This window comes from Nerophis lumbriciformis, linkage group LG25, assembly GCF_033978685.3.
Source record: "Nerophis lumbriciformis linkage group LG25, RoL_Nlum_v2.1, whole genome shotgun sequence".
NCBI lineage: Eukaryota > Metazoa > Chordata > Actinopteri > Syngnathiformes > Syngnathidae > Nerophis > Nerophis lumbriciformis.
This window is the reverse complement of record NC_084572.2, coordinates 16,537,213-16,561,846: the sequence shown is the minus strand read 5'-3', so window position 1 is coordinate 16,561,846 and position 24,634 is coordinate 16,537,213. Positions and strand designations below refer to the sequence as shown.

Genomic DNA, 24,634 nt, shown 5'->3' with positions numbered 1-24,634 from the left:
TTACCTTGGAGAGTAGACGCTATCACCTTCCAGCAGCTTCCCCGTCAAACTCACCATGAGCAGTTTCGCTATATTTTCATGAATAGATGTCCGCCCATTAAACATTATTTTATCATCCTTGGCTGGCATTATCGACTCATTCTACCTCAAAATGGTGCAGACTAGCAGTGCTACGCTCTAACTACTTCACCAAGTTAGCTAGCTACACATATTTTAAATTTTCTGATGATTTATGGATTTTAATTCTAAGAATATCATCCACTTCTTGTTTTCAGCACTGTCCTTCACACTCACTTTTTTCCTTCCAATCCTTGGCAAAAAAAAATTTATGTAAAATTGGGTTCTGAAACAGATTTTTGCTCGCAACTTCAAGCAAAACATAAGCCAAGAGATTGCTCGTATCCTTAAAGAAATCACAAGATGGGACACTGTACCATTGTATTGTCCAGTAAATATGGCATATGCGCAACAGTGGTCATCCTACACAGTCCAGCCCTGCACCATCTGGGTTCGACCAGGGTCCTCAAATCTCCACCTATTGTAAGAGTTATTCAAGCAGTACTATTCATTAGGCTAAAACCTTCAGGATGTTTACCCATCATGCAGCATGGCTGTAATGTGTCAGTTAGGGAGGTTTACACAGCATTCTATTTTACTGCAGCACTCACTGGTATCTGTAACACTTCCCGTGCTGAAATTGAGAACACTTCTACAAATTATTACCTACTTTGCCTTTTCTTGTATGTGAAGTTAAAAGAGAGCTTGGATCCTGCTCTGGAGCCTGTCCTTCTAAAGCAGACGTTTGTAGCAGGTGGAAGAACTTTGATCCGACTTGGAGACTCAGATATTGACTATGACAAAAATTTCCGGTTCTATATGACAACAAAGATGGCCAATCCGCACTACTTACCAGAGGTAGTGACACATCTCCACATCCACTCATGTAGCTGCAGTCATTCTTTTCATATTTGTTTATACGTAACGTGTGTGTATTCATTTTACCTTTCAGGTTTGCATTAAAGTTACCATCATCAACTTCACTGTGACCAAGTCCGGCTTGGAGGACCAACTGCTTGGGTATCACACAACATAAATACTATAGTCTTGCAGCTAAATATGCAGTATTTTTGTCATAGTGATTAGTTTTAGTCAGCTTTTTTTACAAAAATTATGTGATTGGATATTCCCCGCGACTCACACCCCCCTCTCTCACACACAGCTGAAATAGTTTTGATTGAATAATAATGGAGTAGATTTATACAGCGCTTTTTTTACAGTCACTTAACGTGCGGGACACTGAGAATTTATCATTAAATCACTCCACATTCACGCGTTGATGGTGGTAAGATACATTTGTACCCACAGCTGGTAAACACCACTAAACATTCATTCACATTTATACATCAGAGTGAGTGGCACTGGGAGCAAGGTAGGTGAAGTGTGTTGCCCAAGGACACATACACAGTGACTAGGATAGCGGAAGATGGATTCGTACCAGGAACACTCAAGTTTCTGGACAACCGCTTTACTATCCAAGCCACGCCTCATATATTATATATACAGTATCCCTAACTTGTCTTACTATCTACAAGACCAATTTAAAAATTAAGACTTCAGCTTTCGATTATTTTAGTAATTGAGTAATCTATGGCATAATTTATTTCATTACCGGTAATCAAGTTATCTGATAAAACACTTTCTAGGCTCAATGTGTTTTTAAGTGAACACAGTTGCGATAAACAAGAAATGTTCTAATGACCTTTATTCTTTTTTTCTTAAGAATGCACATAATATTGAAATTGCACCATTACCTTGGGAGCATCATTATATTAGTTATGTTTAAAAAATAACAATTAAAAACACACCAGTGTGGCCTAAACCAAGTAATAGATATTAAACACTGACCCTTACTAAACAGAAAGACTGATAAAGTACTGTATGATAAATTGAGCGACAATGTATTTAACAATTAAACACATACACATTTTAAAAGGTATTAATTTTAGGAGTATTTTTGGGTTTTTTTGGACAAACTATGCATTAACCTACAAACTGTAGATGCTAACATGTCGTGACATGTGTTTGAATAAATCATTTGTTCTGCAAGTCAAACATATAAGATGGCATTGGGTACCAAAATAGACTTATACCCTGTTTCTGCTTGTTTGCTGCGAAATATAAAGGATACTTTTTGGTAATGTGCTGCATCATTGATTTAGTGCTGTTGTGAAATGTCAATGACAATGTTTGTAGGTCAAATGATCGCAAAAACCTCTCCCAGGTTTTCTTTAAGCTCATTGCTTGCTTTCCACTTTGTCATTGTTTTTCTTTGAGACATCTGTAATTACTCGCTGTTCCCTCCACAGTCCACATCACTTAAATCAATTAATCAATTATTCTTTGCATCTCTATTAGAATTTATTGGATTTTTTTTCTGTTAACATTTTCGTTTTGATTTTATTTGTTGATAAAACTCAGTTAATTTCATCATAGTTTTTGTCAGCATGCATTTGTTTTGATTGGTTAATGTCTCGTTCTTTATCAGGGAAAAAAGGTCAAGTCTAGTGAATTTTATTTTTGCAGCACCCAATTACAATAGAAGTTATGTGAAGTCACTTTACACATGGAACAAGTCTCGAACAACACTCCTTATAAATTACAGAAAACCAACTGAACCCCGTCAAGGCAAGGAAAAACTCCTCCTAGAAAAGAAACCTCTAACAGAACCCAGGCTCTGTTGGGTGGCCGTCTAAACCAGTTGTGTTGAGATACAGTAGAGGGACAAAAGAGTCGAACATGGGTAGGTAGGGAGAAAAAATTAGACATAGGGGGGTTTAGAGCCCAGTATCAATGACAGTAATATTCACATATTTGCCAGATAAAACGGTCATTGACAAAACATTAAGAAAGGATTCATCAACAAAATTAACAGTGAGTATCTGGTGACAACTTCACTATTACTAAATAAATGAATCCCCTCTATCCTTGTTGTAGCGATGTGGTGTGCCTGGAAAGTCCACATCTGGAGGAGCAGAGGAATGATCTGGTCGTGCGCATCAATAATGACCGCATCCAGCTAAAGGACATTGAAGACCGCATCCTCAAGCTTCTCTTCACCTCTGAAGGAAATATATTGGACAATGAGGAGCTGGTTACTACGCTTCAACAGTCAAAGGTGCTGTCTTGTTCTGGAAAATACCGAGTCGACTACTTTGCATTTAAACATTTTCATTTCTATGTGTCAGCTTATGGTTTATATATTTTCTGTCTTCTTCAGGTGACATCAGCAGCTATAAAACAACGTCTGGAAGAGGCGGAGGCCACTGAGTTGATGATCAACAATGCAAGAGAGGGTTACAGATCTGTCGCCACTCGAGGCTCAGTTCTGTTTTTTGTTGTTGCCAGTCTCTCAGAGATTGATCCAATGTACCAGTTTTCCCTTAAGTATTTTAAACAGGTCATTGCTTTTATCAAAAGAACATTTGGTATTTTGTCAGGAATATGTTTAGATTGTGATGTTTGTTTCACCCTCACGCAGCTCTTTAACACGACCATCGAGATGTCAGAAAAGAGTGACATCCTGGAAGAACGTCTCCAGATTCTGTTGGACCAGATCTTACTCAACTCTTACATCAATGTTTCCAGGGGCCTATTTGAGCAACACAAACTTATCTACAGCTTCATGTTGTGTGTGGAGATTTTGAAACAGCGTGGTGAAATCTTAGACCCTGAGTGGCAGAACTTCATCAGGTCGACTGCAGTCATGGAAAAGGTAAGTAGTGAATTTAAATTGGATTATAATTAGGGCTGCCAATCGATTCAAGTATTTGATCATAATTAATCACATTTTGTTGGAATTCAACTCATGATCTTTGGCAATTAATAACAGACAGATAGAATTTTTTTTTTACCTTAAACAGACCTTTGTTAAGTTTTTAATACAGTCAACGTGGGACTGGACAATTTGCTTGCTTTATGCAAAGGTTTGTTTATTAAACATTATGCTTTATTAAACAGCTCAACACAAAATGGACACAAACGCCCTATTACAGACACAAACACACACACACACACACACACACACACACACACACGCCTACCACTTCTGACAAAGGCTTACTTTATAAACAACCATATTATAAATGAGAATAAAAAAACTACCTTCCGGGTCACCAGCATCGTTTTCAGTTCAGCTGAGTGTGTAATTGCATTAGCAAAGTTTCTCCTCAGTGTTTATAAGAGTCAAAGGATTTGACTATTTTCTGCAGCCCTTTCGCCCTCCACAATATTATGCCCAATCCCAATACACCCCCTCACTCACTAACACTAGCCCTCACCCACTACCACTACACCCTTGAAATGAAGCAAAAAGGGGTAGAGCTTTGTAATTTTCCCTAGGAATTGGGACAGCACTTGCTACGTCACTACATAGTTTACATTTGGGCACGTAAGCGACTACATAGTTACGTTTGCACATACTTCTCACCTACAGTTGTACCGACACCAATATTTTGGTACCAAAATGTATGTCGTTATGTATTTCAATACTTTTTGATACTTTTCAAAATAAATGAAAACACAAAAAATTTCATTATGGGCTGCATTTTAACAGGACATTTATGTTAAAACGTATGATTAAACATAAGAACAATATTAGAATTACAATTAAAATGTGCATTAACCACATGGGCTGTTCTTATTGCACTCAAATAACAGTTTGCAATTATTTTACATATTAGATAAAGCCTGCCATAATGTAGAATTAGGTTAGAATAGAATAGAAAGCTTTATTGATGTTAACCTTAACCTTCGACCCAGTCTCAGAGAGCTGCTGCAGTCCTAACAGGTGATCTTCAGAAGTCTGTGAATAGACCAAAATATCATTAAGGTAGACCAGCATAATGTGGAAAACTAAGTCGCTCATGGTGGCTTGCATAAGCCTCTGAAATGTTGCTGGCCCATTACATACCCCAAATGGCAATCTGGTGTACTCAAAGAACGCAAAAGGAGTTGTGAGAGCTGTCTTTTGTCTGTACCTCTCATGTTCCGCCACTTGGTGGTCACCACTGGCTAAATCTATTGTTGAAAAGAACCTTGCTACATGAAGTGCATCAAAACATTCATTAATATGGGGCAAAGGAAATTAATCTCGCCTTGTTTTGGAATTCAACAGCCGAAACTATTGTCTAATTTCCTCACAAGAACAATAGGATATTGTTCTTGTGCTTTCCACAATCACCCCTTTTTTTAGAAGCTTGGTTATATGCTCCCTGACCTCTTTGTATTGCATAGGTGGAATTCGTCGGTAAGGCTGTGTAACTGGTGTATTGTCAACAAGGTGTATCTCATGCATAACTTTATCTGTGAAGCCTAGGGCTTCTTCTTTGAATGCAAAAACATGTGAGTACTGAGGCAAAAATGCATCTGGTGACCCGCCAATGTTCAGCTTTCCCAGATGGGACCTCAGTTCAACTGATGGTAAACTTTCCTCTCCTTTTTCAATTGACACCTCTTCCTGGTCAGCTGAGATGCGGTTAAAATGAACCTTTGTTGCCTCTTCTATACATTCAACCGCACTGATGATACTTATCTTGGTCTTGGGTTTCAACCACACATCCTCGGATGAAAAATTTACCACCTGAACTGGGAAGACAGACTTGTGAGTTTCAACCAGCATTGGGACCACTACTAGACCAGTAGGTAAGGGCGTGTTTATTGGTTCCAATAGCATCAAGGGAGAGTCATCTACAGTTTCCCTTAAATCATTTGTATGCACAGTAGTAACTGAACCTGCTGGTACATTTTCCCTCACTAATCTTGCAGTGGATAAAGGTTCCTCAACCTTACCCATTTGTATTTTCTGAAAAGCCTCTTTTCACACTGAACTCAGTTGACCCTCCAAAGTGGTGTCAAAACTGGCAATAGCCAACTCCCTGCACCTTTTTATGATATTCATGCCAATGAAGACTGGGGGTGACTCTGGTTCTTCTCCCTTACCTCTCTCTTTGACATGTGTACTCTTTTCTACATTTGGCCGACCTGAAAGTACTTCTTGTCCTCCCGACACATATGACCCTAGAACAGGACTCCTAACAACTAAAAACCCACACCGTGGTATTGTCAGTCCCATAACCTGCACATCCAGCTCCAGGTAGCCTATGTAAGGGATTGGTAAAGAATTAGCTGTTGTAAGCTTGAGCCATTTGGCTGTAGGGGTCTTGTCTTCACTCTCTCCTAATAAGTGGTCACGGAAGAACGACTCAGAAATGGTGCTAACCTGACTTCCAGTATCTAACAGTGTCTTTAATATAACACCAGCTCCTTCTACCTCAACAACTGGAACAATTCCAACTGCTGTTTCGAAAAATATTTCTCGTCAAACTTTCTGAGCCTTTTGTCACACCTCAGATTGGTCGGCTCTCCACAACCGAGGGAACTAGTTTAACGCCGGTGTGCTGTCGAAGGTGGACTGATGTTCTTGCTTCTGCGTTCTACACTCCCGAGCAATGTGTCCTACACCCATGCATTTAAGACAAATAGGTTTCCCATCATCTGTGTAGTCCAACTTTACTCTGGGCCGCACACTTTTGTATAACTTCTCTTTCAATGCAAAACTATCTCTCACTACGTGACTATGTCCCCAATAGCTTTACCTTGCTCTGAGATCACTTTGAGAATGTCGTCAAGGGTCGCAGAAGAGTGTTGTATTACTGTGGCGCTGACTTGTTTGGTCTTCCTGCTCACATGCTATGTTTTAGCTCCTAGCCACTTTAGAGCTGTTTGTTTTTTCCTCCTCAGACCAGTCAAAAGCTTTTTGACGCACATCAAAGAGTGTACAGTCTGGCTTCCCTCTAACCAACTTAAGAAGTTCTCTTCTGAGACACAAATCTTGGACCCTTTCCACAAATTGATCCCTGACTGCCATCTGTGCATCGGACACAGCATTTGACTTTTGTTTCAGAGCCTAATCGAAGTATCTGAGAAAGCACGTGAGAGTATTCAAAAAACCCTTCACCTTCCAACTGTTGCCGACTATAAAAAGTCTGCAAGAGCTGAGCTACACTGCGTTTTTCCTTGTAGGCCTCTCAGAGAAAATCAAAAATCTTGAACACTTCCTGTCATACCACCGGTACATAATCTGACTTCTTCTAATGCTAACCCTCGGAGAAGCGAGAGAATAAAACGCATTGTTCTGTCAATTTCATGCAAAAACTCATCAACAGAACGACCATCAATGACCGGATCGCTGCTAAATGGCTGAATAGGCCGTTCTCTTGGCAAATACACATAGGACCGATTTGCAGTATGAGTCAGAGCAGTAATCTGTGCCATGGCCTCATTATGTTTGTCATTTAGCTCAGTTAATTTAGCCTGTCGTGCAGTAACAGGGTCCACCTCACTCTCCTCTCCTGAACTCTGTCCATGGTCACTATCTCTTGCTGACATGATGTAGCGTCTTGAAGTTTGTTACTGATGTCTGCAACTGGGGTGCATTGTCCTCTAATACAGACTGGTCTGTCTGCTTCCTCCGTATGGCTTCCGCGGGTGAATGCTGCAATGGTGACTCAGCGTTGATGTCTGCAGCTAGGGTGCGTTGTCCTCAAATCCAGACTGGTCTGTTTGCTTCCTCCGTAAGGCTTCCGCGGGTGAATGCTACAATGGTGGCTTAGCGTCTCCTTGAGCAAGATGGATCTTCTACCAGCAGCAGTGCCGAAGATAATCACCACTTCAGTTCTTTTATTTATCTATTTTCTCTAAAATACTGCCCCTATTTAAGTTAAACCAAACTACCAAATTATCATAACCCCACTCTTGGTACCCAAATGTTTTGCCTGGCAAAATCATTATCAAGCACAGGACACACAACTACTTGTGGGGTTCTTTATTCTGAAAGGTAAATTTGGGTAGTTGAACCCTTTATAAATTAAACATGAAAGGTTTAGGTTTAGATTTGTCCAAAATCTCTTGAATGACCTTTGCAGTAGCAACAAAAGTACACACATGTTTCTGCAACAAAAATGGCACCCATTTACAAATACAAAAAGATACAGTACATGTACAACACAGTGAATATGTATCCTTTGTAGCTAACAAACCTATGTCACTAATGTTACAATAATTGCTTTGTTAGCAAGATTGGTGAAAAAGTAACCAAATGATTCCTCAAATCCAAAAGCCACACGTAGGAAACCAATACCGCCACCATTTCCCTACAGAACATTTGGTATACTGCATAACACTTTTTTATTAGAAATATTTACCTCCCAAAGCTACAAGTTCACTCAAACATAAACTTAATTTTTCTTGGCTGTCATCCAACTATGGTTTTTCGCAGTCTAACCCTTTGCAAAGTTGCAAACACACCACAGATGCCACAATGACCCCTAGTGGAGTCCTCCCAGAACTCCATTGTAAAATTAATTTTTTCCCACCTGGCTACAATACTTTAATAAATTGCTGTTTAAGTCTTTCAGGTCTGCTGTGTTTTGAGACACGCATTTGAATGTGCTTGTAGTACAGTGAAGAGAATGAATTGCAAGGTATCACTGTACATCAAATTGGGCATCCATGTATTCTTATGATTAAAAAAAGAAGGGAATATATGTTTTTATGACCAAATCCTCTCAGTGATGTAGAAATGGAAGTCAGCAGTCTGTTTAATTGTTCTGTGTGCTAAAACCTTTTTTAGTGGCCGGCCTAAACTGTACAATAATCATGCTGTCTTATCTGCATCTTGATCTGTACACCTGTGAGTTGGAAGGATTATTATTATTATTATTATTATTATTATTATTATTATTAAGAATGATCTTCTAGAAGGTTTTCAACATAAAGCGCTATTGACAGGTAAATGAAAACAACAGGAAAGAGTTTGAATGACAGATTAGTTAAAAATTTAAAAAGGGAAGGGCACTATTAGAATCATAATAAGGATACCAGCCAGCCAGGTTGCAGCCCCAGTCTAGCTATCACTGCATAAAGTAAGCACATGAATATAAGTGGAACAATCTGTATTGTGCTCAACAATTCCTTGTATTTCTATTGACAGGCTTAAAACCCTGCATGACAACAATCACTGCAGCAAAAAGACAGCCGATACTGGTTTCAAGTTAATTGGAGTCTAAATCCCCTTGTAAATGCTTCTTGAGACTTTGGGCCGTCAGTAATTACTTTTGGTAATTGGAGGCAACCTTTGTTTGGTCCAGAACTATCAGTATTCCTTTAAAGTGATGTTTTGAAGAATTAGGAATGTTCCAATCAGGGTTTTTTTCTGCCAATTTAAGATCATCCTGTCATGACCTGTTTCCGGGGTCATGTCTTAGTTTATGTTTAGTAGTATTCTTCCTTTGTTTAAGTCTAGTTTTGTTCCTAGCGCTTCTTGGCTCCTTTTGTTTACCTTCTGTTGCTAGGGGCCTTAAGCTCACACTTGTCTCTCATCATGATTAGCTTCCTCACCTGTTGTAAGGCTAATCACCAGTCTCACCATGCAGTAAGAACGGATCCAATGTTCGCTTAACGCAACAGTTACATTTCTGGCTTTGCTTGTTATGTTCTTCATTAACTTTATGCTACATTCCCTGTAGTATTAGTCTATTTTGCTATGCTTAATAAGCATTGAACATCCCGGGCACATTTCTCAGTGACGCGGTTCGCTTTTTTTAATATTTTGCCTATTTTAATTATACACTTGCTTACTTGCAAGCTCCTTCTGCTGCCCCCTGCTTTTCCTTCTCGCATCTTGAGAACCTGACCGTAACTACAGAGCGACCTCAACATGACAGATGTGAACCGCCATGTGTGTTTCTCGCAAAGGAAGGACGGAGGATATTTGAGGAGATGAAGGCAGACCGCACTTGCCGTGGTATTGCTCCAACAAGGAGTTTGAGGTGAACACAGACATCTCTCCCGAGGGTGTGGAGGCCCGGAACTCGCTAATGTCCAAGATTACGGATGCAGAGAACTGGCACCCACCCGGGAGAGAATCGAGGAGATCACGCCATTGGACTTTGTTTTGCCCGGTGACATAACCGCTATGCAGTCCCGTTCTCGATGCACACAGAAGTTGTCCTCAGGGCAATTCCCACACGCATTTCCTGAGCACTGTATGATAAACACACAACTTTCTTCAGTTTACATGGCATAGAATATCATCCAGCGCAGTCAAGGCTCAGCTTTGTCGCAGCATGATGGCGTCACACCGCCAGCTCCAGGAGCGCGTTCGCGTGGGACATGTGCGCGTGCATGTGTCACACTCAACTCAGACCCTCTTGCCGTTTCAAATGCCACCAGTCAGCCTCTACCAAGTGACATTAATTCAGCCGCTGCTTACTATATGGACTTTCTTTTAAGTGCTAAGAGACCCAGTCAGCCTCCACCCAGTGACATTATTTCATCAAAGCTAACTCAAGTCTGGGAAAAAACACGACAAATTACCTTCTGACACTAAACTGAGCTGTAAATATTTAGTTCATATTTAGTTACTTTTCACTTTGGCAATTATTATTGGTGTCTTGTCTCCTAGGAATATCCAGAGCGGCCAGATGTCCCATGGCTTAGTGATGAATACTGGGAAACCTGTTGTGAACTTGACAGCTCGCTGTCCTGCTTCAAAGGCATCTCAAATGAAATCATTGCAACCCACATCCATGTGACTCTTGGTAAAAACCCTCAGCTGATATTCAGCTAAAACATGAAAAGATGTTTCTGATTCAGATAATGAACTTGTTTGTACCTATCAACTTTAATCAGGAAGTTTTGAGACATCTTTCAATCCAGAGGACTGGGAGGATTATGTGTCAACGCTGCCACCTTTTGATGCTTCCAAAGATGAGAACGAGCAGAGCGGAATCCGAGGCCATTGGGATGAAAGACTGAGTCCTTTTCAGAAGCTGGTTCTTATCAAGAGCTTCATGGAAGAGAAGGTGGGTTACTAAATGTTATTATAACATATAATGCTTGTCGTGAAGAAATCTTCCTGAATTTAGCCTATTTAGCTTTCGATTGTGGTTCACAAGTTTGTTTATATTTGGTAATACTAAAAAAATTAACATTCCGGCTAAGAATGTTGGGCATCCTGCATGTTTTTACTATGCAACTATTAATGAGTTAATCACTTAAGAATAGCACTAAACCACCATTTCTTAACCTTTCCACCTGCATTTTACCCCAAGCCCTCACCCCTCAAAACAGAGGTCCAAGATGTAGTGGTGGAAAAAAATGCCCTAAAGAACAAGACCCCACTTGTTTTCCTGCTACATCATCACTTTAAGCCTCCTGGTGGCTGCTATTGTAATTGTCAGACAAATAATAGGCTATAAAAAACCTGGTCGCAGTGTATGCACAGTGTATAGCAGGGGTGGGCAATTAATTTTTACTGGGGGCCGCATGAGCAACCTGAGCACTGCTGGAGGGCCACACTGACAATATTTCAATAAAATTTTGCTCAAATTATTTTTTATATACTGTAAGATAATAATAATAATCATTTCATTTAACCTAACTTAACTTTATACAGAAGCAGATTGCTTTTGATGGTTTTATTTTTAACACTGTCTTACACAACACTTCCTGATGTATAATACAATGCAAAAATGTCAATTTCGGTCACTTTATCCTGCATTCTCTTTAAAAGTCCAACATTTTTCCCCGTCAGATTTGGACAACCATCTGTTGTCACACCTGCCAGCTTGTCCCATTTCAGTCCTAACATGTCCAAACACGCATTTACCTATGTGAACAAGTCATTACCTGTGGTTGTCTCTTTAATTGACTGCATGGCTGCCAGCTCCTCCGTGATTTGAAAGTCTGCAGTTATCCCACGTAAGAAGATGAGCAGCTGGGCGGTGTTACGTACATCGCAGCTCTCATCCAAAGCCAGCGAAAAACAGTCAAAGTCAGCTGTTCTGTTCTTCAGCTGAAGCTCCAAGTTTCCAGCGATGGTCTCAACCCGCCTCGTTACAGTGCGTCGGGAGAGTGACATGTTCTCAAATGTGCCCCTCTTCTCTGGGCATATCAGCGCAACCGAGTCCAATAAGCACTCCTTAATAAACTCTCCGTCAGAAAACGCCTTACTTTTTCTGGCGATGTTGTGAGAAATGACGAAACTTGTCCTGATGGCTGCATCTCTGGGGGTGTGAAATTTGGCAAAAAGTCCTTGTTGGGCTTGCAGTTTTACCATCAACGCATCAGCTTCCCTTGCGCGCGCTTCATCAGACAGATTCCGGTATTTTTCCTCGTGCTTCGTCGTGTAGTGGCGATTCAAATTATATTCTTTAAACACAGCAACCTGTGTACCACAAATTAAGCACACGGCTTTACCTTTAATTTCTGTAAATAAATATTTGGCAGTAGGGGTGTAATGGTACACAAACATTTCGGTTCGGTACATACCTCGGTTTAGAGGTCACGGTTCGGTTAATTTTCGGTACAGTAAGAAAACAACAAAATATGCATTTTTTGGTTATTTATTTACCAAATTTGCAAAATCTTCCACCAAAAATATTTTTCTTAGTGGAATATTTGATGTGAAGTAATCGGAACCATGGATAGGTCAATAATTCATAATATTGATTTTGATTCAATATTATGTTTTGAGCAATGACAGTTTGAAAGAAAAAAAAACAGCTTTGTTTTATTAGTCAACATTGCAACATTATCTAAATTACATTTCACCTTTAAGCTTTTTTATTTCACTTTTGTTATGTTTTTTTTTTTTTTTTAATAGTATTTTTAGATTGTGCCGTGGGCCTTTAAAACATTAGCTGTGGGCTGCAAATGGCCTCGGGGGCACACTTTTGACACCCCTGCTATAGATAATAAAAAATTAAATCTGATAAATCTATCGATAAAAAGCAGAGCCTGGCGACGCATGCGCGTTTATCATAACTCTCTCGCTCTCTCTGTCTCTGCCCTTCCCTCACGAATGCTGCTGCGCACACAATTTGTTTTGTTTTTAACCCCTTCTTAACCCTGAACGAACATTGTTAATACACGCAACCATAACTAAAAATGCCGGACATTTGAGGCATTTAAGAAACACCGCCCGGACAGCCCCGCAAAAGAGGACATGTCCGGTGAAATGAGGACGTATGGTCAGTCTATCCTAGCCCGGGATCGGTTTCACCGGACATGTCCTCTTTTGCTAGCATGCTAGCAGCTAACGGGCTAGGATAGACTGACCACACGTCCTCTTTTCACCGGACATGTCTTCTTTTGCGGAACTGTCCGGGCGGAGTTTCTTAAATGCCTCAAATGTCTGGCATTTTGAGTATTGTTTACACAACGTGCAGTACGCTACTTAATATGTCCGTGTGGAAACTCGTTCGGTACACCTACGCACTGAACCGAAACCCCCGTACCGAAACGGTTCGATACAAATACACGTACCGTTACACCCCTACTTGGCAGTCCATGTCTTGTTGAAAACACGGCATTCGTCATTAACTTTTCTCTTTTTAGCGTCTCGGGGATAACCGGGCATCACTAGTCGCTGTGCACCTTCACTCACAGGTTACACACGAACATACGCCCATAAATAACACTTTTCAAAATAAAAGCAGCACAGTTGTATTGCACGCAGGACATAGATGTTTTTTTAAATTTATTTTGTAATTTGTGATTGCTGCTGTTCACATTCACTCACAATCGCGCAGGAGCATACGTCCACACGGAAGTAATACAAATAACGCTTTTCAAAACAAAAGCAGCACCGTTGTATTGCACACTCGACATAGATACTTTTTAAAATGTATTTTGTAATTTATGATTGGCCTCACGCGGGCCGGACAGGGACGCACAAAGGGCCGGATGTGGCCCGCGGGCCGCCGAATGCCCAGGTCTGGTGTATAGGGTGCTCCCTATACGCTGAATAGACTGCAACTGTGCTTTTTTATGTGTGTATGGCCACGATACGTGTGTGCTCCATTTTGCATACAGAGGAGCATGTAAAATGTTAATGAATGACACATTTGCTTTATATGAAATTTTACTGCAAACTTATTCCTAGCTCCTAACTGTTCCAATAAGGATATACCGTGGTAACTCAACTTACGAACTCAATTGGTTCTATGACGAAGCTCTTAACTCAAAACTATGTCATCCGAATACAAATATTCTTTGGACCCTAATTTAGCCAGAGGAGGTGCTGGTCACAGTAGTCAGAAGCTACAATATTTTCAATTTGCGTTAAGCTGCTGGTCATGAAGTGAAGTGAAGTGAATTATATTTATATAGAGCTTTTCTCTATGGACTCAAAGCGCTTTACATAGTGAAACCCAATATCTAAGTTACATTTAAACCAGTGTGGGTGGCACTGGGAGCAGGTGGGTAAAGTGTCTTGCCCAAGGACACATCGGCAGTGACTAGGCTGGCGGAAGCGGGACTCGAACCTGGAACCCTCAAGTTGCTGGCACGGCCACTCTACCTACCGAGCTATGCCGCCCCACAATGAAGAGCAATTTTATAATAAAAACAGATCTTGTCCCAAGTGGAGGAGTTCAAGTACCTCAAAGTCTTGTTCACTAGTGAGGGAAGAGGTGATCGTGAGATCGGTGCGGCGCGTTCAGTAATGCGGACGCTGTATCGATCCGTTGTGGTGAAGAAGGAGCTGAGCCGTAAGGCAAAGCTCTCATTTTGCCAGTCGATCTACATTCCCATCCTCACCTGTGGTAATGAGCTTCGGGTTATGACCGAAAGGACAAGATCACGGGTATAGGCGGCCAAAATTTGTTTCCTCCGTCGGGTGGCGGGGCTCTCCCTCAGAGATAGGGTGAGAAGCTCTGTCATTAGGGAGGAGCTCAAAGTAAAGCCGCTGCTCCTGTTGTGTTTTGGGCACGTCCGACCGGTAGGAGGCCACGGGGAAGACCCAGGACATGTTGTGAAGACTATGTCTCCCGGCTGGCCTGGGAACGCCTCGGGATCCCCCGGGAGGAGCTAGACGAAGTGGCTGGGGAGAGGGAAGTCTGGGCTTCTCTGCTTAGGCTGCTTCCCCCGCGACCCGACCTCAGATAAGCGGAAGAAGATGGATAGACATTCAAAACTTGGCCATTGTAAATTTTGAAATAGAAGTCTGTTTGCTTTTAGTCGTATGTCGTAGTTTACAAGCCACAACTGCATTAACTAGCTCATATTATTTAAATTGAACAATGCATCTGCCTCACAATACGAAGGTCCTGGGTTCGATCCTGCGCTCTGGATCTTTCTGTGTGGAGTTTGCATGTTCTCTCCGTGACTGCGTGGGTTCCCTCCGGTTACTCCGGCTTCCTCCCACCTCCAAAAACATGCACCTGGGGATAGGTTGATTGGCAACACTAAATTGGCCCGAGTGTGTGAATGTGAGTGTGAATGTTGTCTGTCTATCTGTGTTGGCCCTGCGGTGAGGTGGCGACTTGTCCAGGGTGTACCCCGCCTTCCGCCCGATTGTAGCTGAGATAGGCTCCAGCACCCGCCGTGACCCCGAAAGGGATAAAGTGGTAGAAAATGGATGGATGGAAATTCTGAACATGGCTAATGTAAATTTTAAAAGTCAAGTAGCTGTCAAATCATGCACTAAAATGTGGTAAATTGTAGTGAAGTCTGCTGTTAGTCTGACATGCAGTTTACTAGCTACAACCACGTTAGCTTGCTTGTTTGACAAGCGATTTTAATTTTAAAATAACAATGAGAAAACATGGCTAATGTAAATTTTGAAAGTCTATTAACTGTTGAATCATTCATGAATTGCAGTAAATTTTAATAACAAAATAAAATGTCTTAAATATTTATTCAAATGTAAATAAATAAAAAAGGTGAGCGATTTTAAAATATAAAAATACATTTCAAAAATAGTAATAATTACGTGGAGTAGCAACTAATTGAATACCTGATGAAGCAAAAGTGTCATTACTTTGAAAATCAATAATGTTTACAATTATCTTCATTTATGTGCCCCTAACACTTGGTTTCAAGTTTGGTTGGTAGCACACCTGGTTTTGAGGTTTAATCACTCCTTGGCACTAAGCACGTCTTTTAACCTTACAGGAGATTTCCGACATAAGCGTGCAAAACTGACAGCGAAGGGCTAAAACAAGGAGTAAGGGTTAGAATTGGGATTCAGCCTTCAGCTTGTCACAAATAATTACGTTTTTTTGTCAGTGGACTTTCACTCTTTAAAGTTAAAGTACCACTGATAGTCAGGTGTGATGAAATTACTCTCTGCATTTGACCCATCCCCTTGTTCCACCCCCTGGGAGGTGAGGGGAGCAGTGAGCGGCAAAGGTGGCAGTGCTCGGGAATCATTTTGGTGATTTAACCCCCAATTCCAACCCTTGATGCTGAGTGCCAAGCAGGGAGGTAATGGGTCCCATTTTTATAGTCTTTGGTATGACTCGGCCGGGGTTTGAACTCACGACCTATCGATCAGGCCGGACACTCTAACCACAAGGCCACTGAGCAGGCTTTAGGCACCATACGTTGGTGGTTGGTTTCTAAAATGAAAGTTACCAAAATGATATCTAGTGTAGTAAAAAAAATTGTATTTCTTCCTTGACCAGGTTGTTTTTGCAGCAACAGAATTTGTGATTGTCAGCTTAGGGAAGCAGTTTGTGGAAAACCCTCCCATTGATCTGGCTAATCTATACAACGACATGTCACCATCAACGCCACTCGTCTTCATCCTCAGCACCGGATCCGACCCCATGGGCGCCTTCCAGCGCTTTGCTAAAGAGAGGGGTTGTCTTGACAGGTACAACAGTGTAAAAGGTTCTTGAATAATTGTTAACTACTTTGTTGTATCAGAAGCAACTTCAACCAAACGGTCAAAGAAATGTGATCCAGAATAAATGATTTAGCAACGAGAGATAGTTGGTTTGTTACGATATGCCTTCGTCATGGTTTAGTATGTTAATTTGGCAATATTTCAGTTCAGTTCAGTTTCAGTTTATTTCGAACATGCATACGATACAATGTAATACATCACATATTTCCAGTTGTTTCATTACAGCACGTCCAAAAATATGGATACAAAACAAAGATTCGACAAACTATAATATTGGAGAATTGGCCCTGACAACTTGATCAGCAGACAGCATAAAATAACAACACAAGTTTTGTTGTACACAAAAGTGAAAAGGTGGCTGACAATGTTGACTTATGGCCAACTAATAATAGAACTTGTGGATGATTATTCATTAATAGGAATTGACCGTTTATGTCAAGTTGTTGATGTGTGTATGATCTATATGTAACTACTGCCATTTTTAACATCATGGTTCAGTTCAGTTAAAGGGGACCTATTATGCAAAAACAACTTTTCTTACCTATTGTTACATGTTTTTGTGTAATTGGGATCTGCATAAGTCCCAAAAATTGTAATTTAAACCATGAAGGCAAGGCGGAAATATTTATAAAATAATCTTGCTCTCCTTCATAATTGCTCCAAAGTAGCCATTTGGAATGTGCCCAATTTGTGACGTTTTTCCTATCGGTGAAGTCAGCGGATATACAGCATCTCCATATATGGTAGAAATTTACCCAAAGAGTTTTGCGCAAGTCTGCCTTTCTAGTCTGACGCTGTAATTAATAAGCTCCTTCTTCTTGTCTATCCTGTTTTTGTTAGGCAGACTGGCTCGTACATGCACATGCATCCTCCTCCATTGCTATTTCTAATAAAATTACATGTTGTATAAACGACAAGGAAGTGTTATGAATGTAGAAAAGTAATAATACTACCCATTTGAGGTACAATACTGGAAGTAACCAAAATAAAAAAAAACATAAAACTGCTTAACCTTTGTGTAAACAGCGTCTATTGTTATTTTTTTTATATATGATAAAACTTAAAAATCTTCTGGCAGGTAATTATCCAGTAAACACAATTCTGAAATGCAAAAATTGCAATAATAATATATATATATATATATATATATATATATATATATATATATATATATATATATATATATATATATATATATATATATATATATATAATAAAGTATCTTAATCAAGGATGTCAAATGATCTTTTTTTAATTAGCTCAATCACATTTTGACAAAAGGATTCATCTTGATTAATTACAGGTGATTACTCGCTTGCATAATTAAAATTTGCTCAAGAAAAGACCCTAATATTTGTACAAAAATGCAAATGTTTTTGTCAGAATGTTATCCAGGAACATTTTAAACATTTTACTTGAATGCATCTCAGTTATGTGCAAAAATAACTGGTAACAGTTTTATTTAAAGATCTTTCAGGCTGTTTTTTGTAGTAAAATTTGCCAACGACCACACCAGTCAGTATCTCCTCATTAATTTTTGTACTGATGTATGCAGTGATTTTATAACTCCCTGCATACTGGTTAATGGGGAACTGCACCTTTTTTGGGAATGTTGCCTATCGTTCACAATTATTTAGACGACAGATGGATTTTTTTTTAATGCAATCAAAAGTCCGCTTACAATGGCGCCAATGGGAGCCTTTCAATTCTGCCTATAAAGCCCCTAAAAAACATCCAAACACCTCCATTAGGGTTTTATATACATTATGTAAGTATATGTGTAATGTAGTAACAGGCACATTTATAATAACATTTAATATTTACATATTTTGATAATTTTAAGCATACACTGAGCATTCATTTAAAAAAACGCATCACGATGTATGCTTCTTTTTTTTTTCATCACTGATTTTTGCTCACTGACGACTTTATGAGAGCCAACAAACATATTAAAACACCACTTACGGTATAAGGTCCGCTGTCATTAGGATGCTGACTGCAGGGATGTTCATATATTTCCATTTAAATTAAAAATGTGTCATAATCCTTGCGAAGTAACGGAGCGGGGAGAACATCTGCTTTTAGTGTCGTTCTCGCCAGTTCCAGGTCCTATATGGCTGTCAAAGTGTCCCAACTTGTCGGAATACCTATTCAGACATCTTCTGTCCAGGTGAGATGCATGATTTATGATCTAGAATAAATTTACAGGGAGCAAGGAAGTGAGGAAGCTGCTGATCAGTCGATGATGTAAACATAGGCACACTTGAAGTGATCTCTGCGCCGCTATAAATAGTTTGTCTACGTTAGCGCTTATAACAACAATATCACTAATATTTGGTTAATATTCAAGTCACAAAATGTAAATTGGTTATTGTTGGCGCTTTTTGAATGGGTATTTATCAGATTTTATGGGCGGAATAGTGGAGCTCCCGTTGGCTTCACTGTAAGTGGACTTGTATTCACATGTATTTAATATTTAGATTTTTTTTTTTTTTTAATCCATCCATTTCATAATGATTGTGAATGACTGGCAACATTCCCCCAAAAAGGTAAGGTAAAAGAGCTTGTATGGGCAAAATAAATTGCGTGATTAATCTAACTGTTTGATTAATGCGGTAGTTTTTGTAATTAAGCACATGAGTTAACTTGTTAATTTTGACAGCCCTAATATCAATGTTAACAATAGTGGTTTTATTAAATAATACAATAATTATTATTATGATAATACATTTTATTATTTTCAGTAAAGTGCACCAGGAATAGTTGGAAACACTCTCAATAATTTAATTTTAAGATAGCTAAAATAATTATTAATTGTTTAATTCTATTGTTAAAGGGTCTGTTTGCAACCTGCCAAAAGGTAACTTTTTCAACCCAAAACATGTAACGAGAACACTCCCGGACGGCTTATAATAATAGTAATAATACTAATGACACATTTAATTTATGGCCAAATTAAAAAAAATCAGGGACACTTTACAATATTCAGATAAAACTATTCAAACAACAAAGGACAACAAGCATGTATGTAACAAACAAAAGAAGGACAGTTACAGTGAGTGCAATTTTGAATATGTGGGTTTTGAGTCTGGATTTAAAGTTATGAAGAAAGTCAATATTACAAATATCAGATGGGAAAACGTTCCAAAGCTCTGCTCTGGCACAGCAAGGTTGTAAGGTTAATGCGTGTATTACGTACGGGTGTAGTTACGTCATTCCGTGCTACTTTAGAAAGTCGGTGGCCTACAGGTATCCACATAAAGGTTGCAAACAGTTATCAGGCCAAGTTTTGTCTTTTTTTAATTGGTTGGAGATCAGCTGATGAGCCTAGTCCAGTGATTAATAAACTGTAGTATGTGTACCACTAGGGATGTCCGATAATGGCTTTTTGCCGATATTCCGATATTGTCCAACTCTTTAATGACCGATACCGATTTCAACCGATACCGATATCAACCGATGTATGCAGTCGTGGAATTAACACATTATTATGCCTAATTTGGATAACCAGGTATGGTGAAGATAAGGTACTTTAAAAAAAATAAAATAAAAATAAGATAAATAAATTAAAAACATTTTCTTGAATAAAAAAGAAAGTAAAACAATATAAAAACAGTTACATAGAAACTAGTAATTAATGAAAATTAGTAAAATTAAAGGGGAACATTATCACAATTTCAGAATGGTTAAAACCATTAAAAATCAGTTCCCAGTGGCTTATTATATTTTTCAAAGTTTTTTTCAAAATTTTACCCATCACGCAATATCCCTAAAAAAAGCTTCAAAGTGCCTGATTTTAACCATCGTTATAAACACCCGTCCATTTTCCTGTGACGTCACATAGTGAAGCCAACACAAACAAACATGGCGGAAAGAACAGCAAGCTATAGCGACATTAGCTCGGATTCAGACTCGGATTTCAGCGGCTTAAGCGATTCAACAGATTACGCATGTATTGAAACGGATGGTTGTAGTGTGGAGGCAGGTAGCGAAAACGAAATTGAAGAAGAAACTGAAGCTATTGAGCCATATCGGTTTGAACCGTATGCAAGCGAAACCGCCGACGAAAACGACACGACAGCCAGCGACACGGGAGAAAGCGAGGACGAATTTGGCGATCGCCTTCTAACCAACAATTGGTATGTGTTTGTTTGGCATTAAAGGAAACTAACAACTATGAACTAGGTTTACAGCATATGAAATACATTTGGCAACATCATGCACTTTGAGAGTGCAGACAGCCCAATTTTCATCAATTAATATATTCTGTAGACATACCCTCATCCACGCTCTTTTCCTGAAAGCTGATCTGTCCAGTTTTGGAGTTGATGTCAGCAGGCCAGGGAAGCTAGGGTCGATAGGGGGTTTAGCTCGCTCGTCTGCGGGAACAAACTGCCGCCAATGCTTGCCATGCTAGCGAGGACCTTTGTCCCTGAATTGCTCACACACTCCGGCAGATTCAATGGGGGTCTGGCGGCAGATTTCTTTGACTTTATCGTTGGAAATGCATCTGCTTTGAGTGTCGCAGGATATCCACACATTCTTGCCATCTCTGTTGTAGCATAGCTTTCGTCGGTAAAGTGTGCGGAACAAACGACTGACCATTTCGTCGGCTTTCCCCACATCCTCGTATTTTGAACAAATTTCGTCCAATTTCTTGCCACTTTCGCATCTTTGGGCCACTGGTGCGACTTGAATCCGTCCCTGTTCGTGTTGATACACCCTCCGACAACACACCGACGAGGCATGGTGTCTCCAAGGTACGGAAAACAGTCGAAAAAACGGAAAATAACAGAGCTGATTTGACTCGGTGTTTGAGAAAATGGCGGATTGCTTCCCGATGTGACGCCACGTTGTGACGTCATCGCTCCGAGAGTGAATATTAGAAAGGCGTTTAATTCGCCAAAATTCACCCATTTAGTGTTCGGAAATCGGTTAAAAAAAAATATGGTCTTTTTTCTGCAACATCAAGGTATATATTGACGCTTACATAGGTCTGCTGATAATGTTCCCCTTTAACTGTTAAAGGTTTGTACTATTAGTAGACCAGCAGCACGCACAATCATGTGTGCTTACGGACTGTATCCCTTGCAGACTGTATTGATATATATTGATATACAATGTAGGAACCAGAATATTAATAACAGAAAGAAACAACCCTTTTGTGTGAATGGGGGAGGGAGGTTTTTTGGGTTGGTGCACTAATTGTAAGTGTATCTTGTGTTTTTTATGTTGATTTGATAAAAAATAAATACAATTAAAAAAACGATACCGATAAAAAAAAAAAACGATACCGATAATTTCCGATATTACATTTTAACGCATTTATCGGCCGACTATATCGGCAGGCCGATATTATCGGACATCCCTATGTACCATTAGTGGTTAGTGGGCTCCATCTAGTGGTACTCCAAATAATCACTAGATTAAAGTACAGTGTTTTAGCTTCCTATATTCAAACAAAGTGTTGCTGTTCAAACTGTGTGTATAGATACTTGTTTTTAATGAACACTTAGGCCTACTATGCTAATGGGTTTTAATGTTGGTCATTATGGTATTACTTGGAGAGACAAGTTTTTTCTGAGGTAGTAAAAGGTGAAAAAAGTTTGAGAACTACTGGCCGAGTCTATCTTTACCACGGCCGTGTCTGGATGTTCTCTTGGCTCAAGATTGTATGCTTATAAAAGATTTCTTCAAATGGGATACACAATTACATTTATGAATTCCTTCTTAAACCCACATGCAGGAGGTTGCATGATTTGCCAGAACACCGGCTAGAATTTGATAGCTCGCTGCAATAAACACTTAGTCTCAGCATGTCTAATGTCCATACACAGTGCGGTGCCGCTTCTATTACTATCATTTAGCCGTAGTCCTCATCTGGACTGAAGAATGTTTGAAAATGTTTCGTTTTCTAACTTTTAGGGTGGAGTCTATCTCTCTCGGTCAAGGACAAGGACCTATAGCAGAGAAAATGATTATTTCAGCTTTAGCGAGTGGAGGCTGGGTTTTCTTGCAGAACTGTCATTTAGCCGTTTCTTGGATGCTCGCCATGGAGGAGCTCATAAAGACTTTTGCTGAGCCTGGTAAAGAAACACTTCATACATGTTATGCAATTAAAAACCTGTACTCATATTTACGTCCACAGCTCATCCAAGAACAATATAAAGCAGTTACTAAGTGTCATTAATATTAATTAGAGTTATTGTCTGTGTCCAAATTTGAAGTGTCCGGCTGACCAAGGACTCTGTCCATGTGGTCAATGGAGGACACACATTGACAGAATCCTCTTTAAGTTGTGACCTGCTTGGATCGCGGGCTTTCATTTTTACACTGACATGTTGACAGAAATAGATCTGCCATCAGGACAGCCGAAGAGAAAAAATAGAACAAAAGCGAACAAACAAAATGTTACATTATAAAAGCAAAGATATTGTTTTTACAGGAGAGGAAAAAAAAGACTAACATCAGGAGATTTATTTCCATCTTATAGTTAAACCTGATACATTAAACAATAGTAATGTTAACAGCTACTTTATTTATGAATATTTTTTTATTTAAATATTAAGTAGAATAAATATATTGTAATGCAAAATATTCCTGAATTCCTCAGTACTCCCGAATCTTTGCAATAAAGGCAACAGATGATATATATAAAAAAAAACGAATCATAAGCAGCAGTTACTATATGTGTTTTAATTTCCCTGTTAGAAACCTTATTTTGCTTAAAAAAGTATGAACCAAACCTGAACATACTATTTTTTATTAGTTTATACGTATTGGCTTGTGAGCCCATTTCCCTCTAGCTTGTTACACTAACAACATGCAAACATTCGTGAAAGTTAACCAATAAAACATCGATGTGATGTACACAGACACAAAAAGTAACTTAATCTTGTTCCATTTTTTTACATAATATAAAAGATTATGTATTTACATAATCACGTTAGTAAGCTCAAAGTCAGCCACTTTATATCTAACAATTCAGTGTAAGAATGAAAACTTTATCAATACATACAAATAAATCAATACTTACAAATATTTTAATACTTGCAAATAAATCATCTTACAAATAATTCAATACTTACAACTAAATCAATACTTAAAATTGATAAAATACTTAAAAATAAATCAATACTTAACAAATAAATGCTAACAAATAAATAAATACCTTCAAATAAATCCATTCTTTCAAATAAACACTTACAAATAAATCAATACATAGAAATAAATACTTTCAATTAATCAATACTTATTATATTTCATGCGCTTTTCTTCCACAGACACAATAATCCACGAGAACTTCCGGTTGTTTCTCAGTTCCATGCCTACCAAAGTATTTCCTGTCACCGTGCTGCAAAACTCTGTCAAGGTAAACTCACGCAGCATTTACTGTATCTCATATCTATATTAGCATTATACTGTACATGAACTGAAAAATGTCATAATATTCATATCCATACCCCCAACATATATTCACACATAAGCACACACACACGAGTGTATAACAGATAAAAATTGACATTATTTTTAGTGTCCTCCATCTTTTTCACTTCCGATACGATACCGACATTGGAGTATTGATTATTGGCGAATATCGATATTAATTCCATACAATATTAGCAATCGATACTTTTTTTATTTCTTGAAACGTTAGAAAATGTTTGATCATGTGAAATGAGTCAAACGCAGAGCAATGGTAGTATGATAGGCAGAGATGTGGGAGCGGCTTTGCAGCAGAGAGGCGATTGATTGGTGGAATAATGTCATCCAATTATTCAGCTTTCATTTGGCGAGAGATTTAGCGCTCACATTTAGATTTAGATTGATTATTTAGGTTTAGATTCAACTTTTAGGTTTAGATTCAACTTTTAAGTTTAT

General features: G+C 39.1%; 1 protein-coding gene across 4 annotated transcripts in view; it reads left to right on the top strand.

Annotated features, from left to right (window-relative positions):
- The window catches only part of dnah6 (dynein, axonemal, heavy chain 6), a 163,908-nt gene that overhangs the window by 110,404 nt on the left and 28,870 nt on the right, over positions 1-24,634 (top strand). For 3 of the 4 annotated variants that reach the window (XM_061983898.1, XM_061983899.1, XM_061983897.1), the window contains 10 exons: positions 751-915; positions 1,010-1,077; positions 2,995-3,175; positions 3,278-3,457; positions 3,539-3,772; positions 10,523-10,658; positions 10,750-10,922; positions 16,530-16,720; positions 22,679-22,839; positions 24,037-24,125. In XM_061983898.1, the coding sequence (XP_061839882.1) occupies positions 751-915; positions 1,010-1,077; positions 2,995-3,175; positions 3,278-3,457; positions 3,539-3,772; positions 10,523-10,658; positions 10,750-10,922; positions 16,530-16,720; positions 22,679-22,839; positions 24,037-24,125 (1,578 nt within the window). The remainder of the gene's footprint in view (positions 1-750; positions 916-1,009; positions 1,078-2,994; positions 3,176-3,277; positions 3,458-3,538; positions 3,773-10,522; positions 10,659-10,749; positions 10,923-16,529; positions 16,721-22,678; positions 22,840-24,036; positions 24,126-24,634) is intronic. The other variant, XR_009817684.1, reaches the window with a different exon arrangement.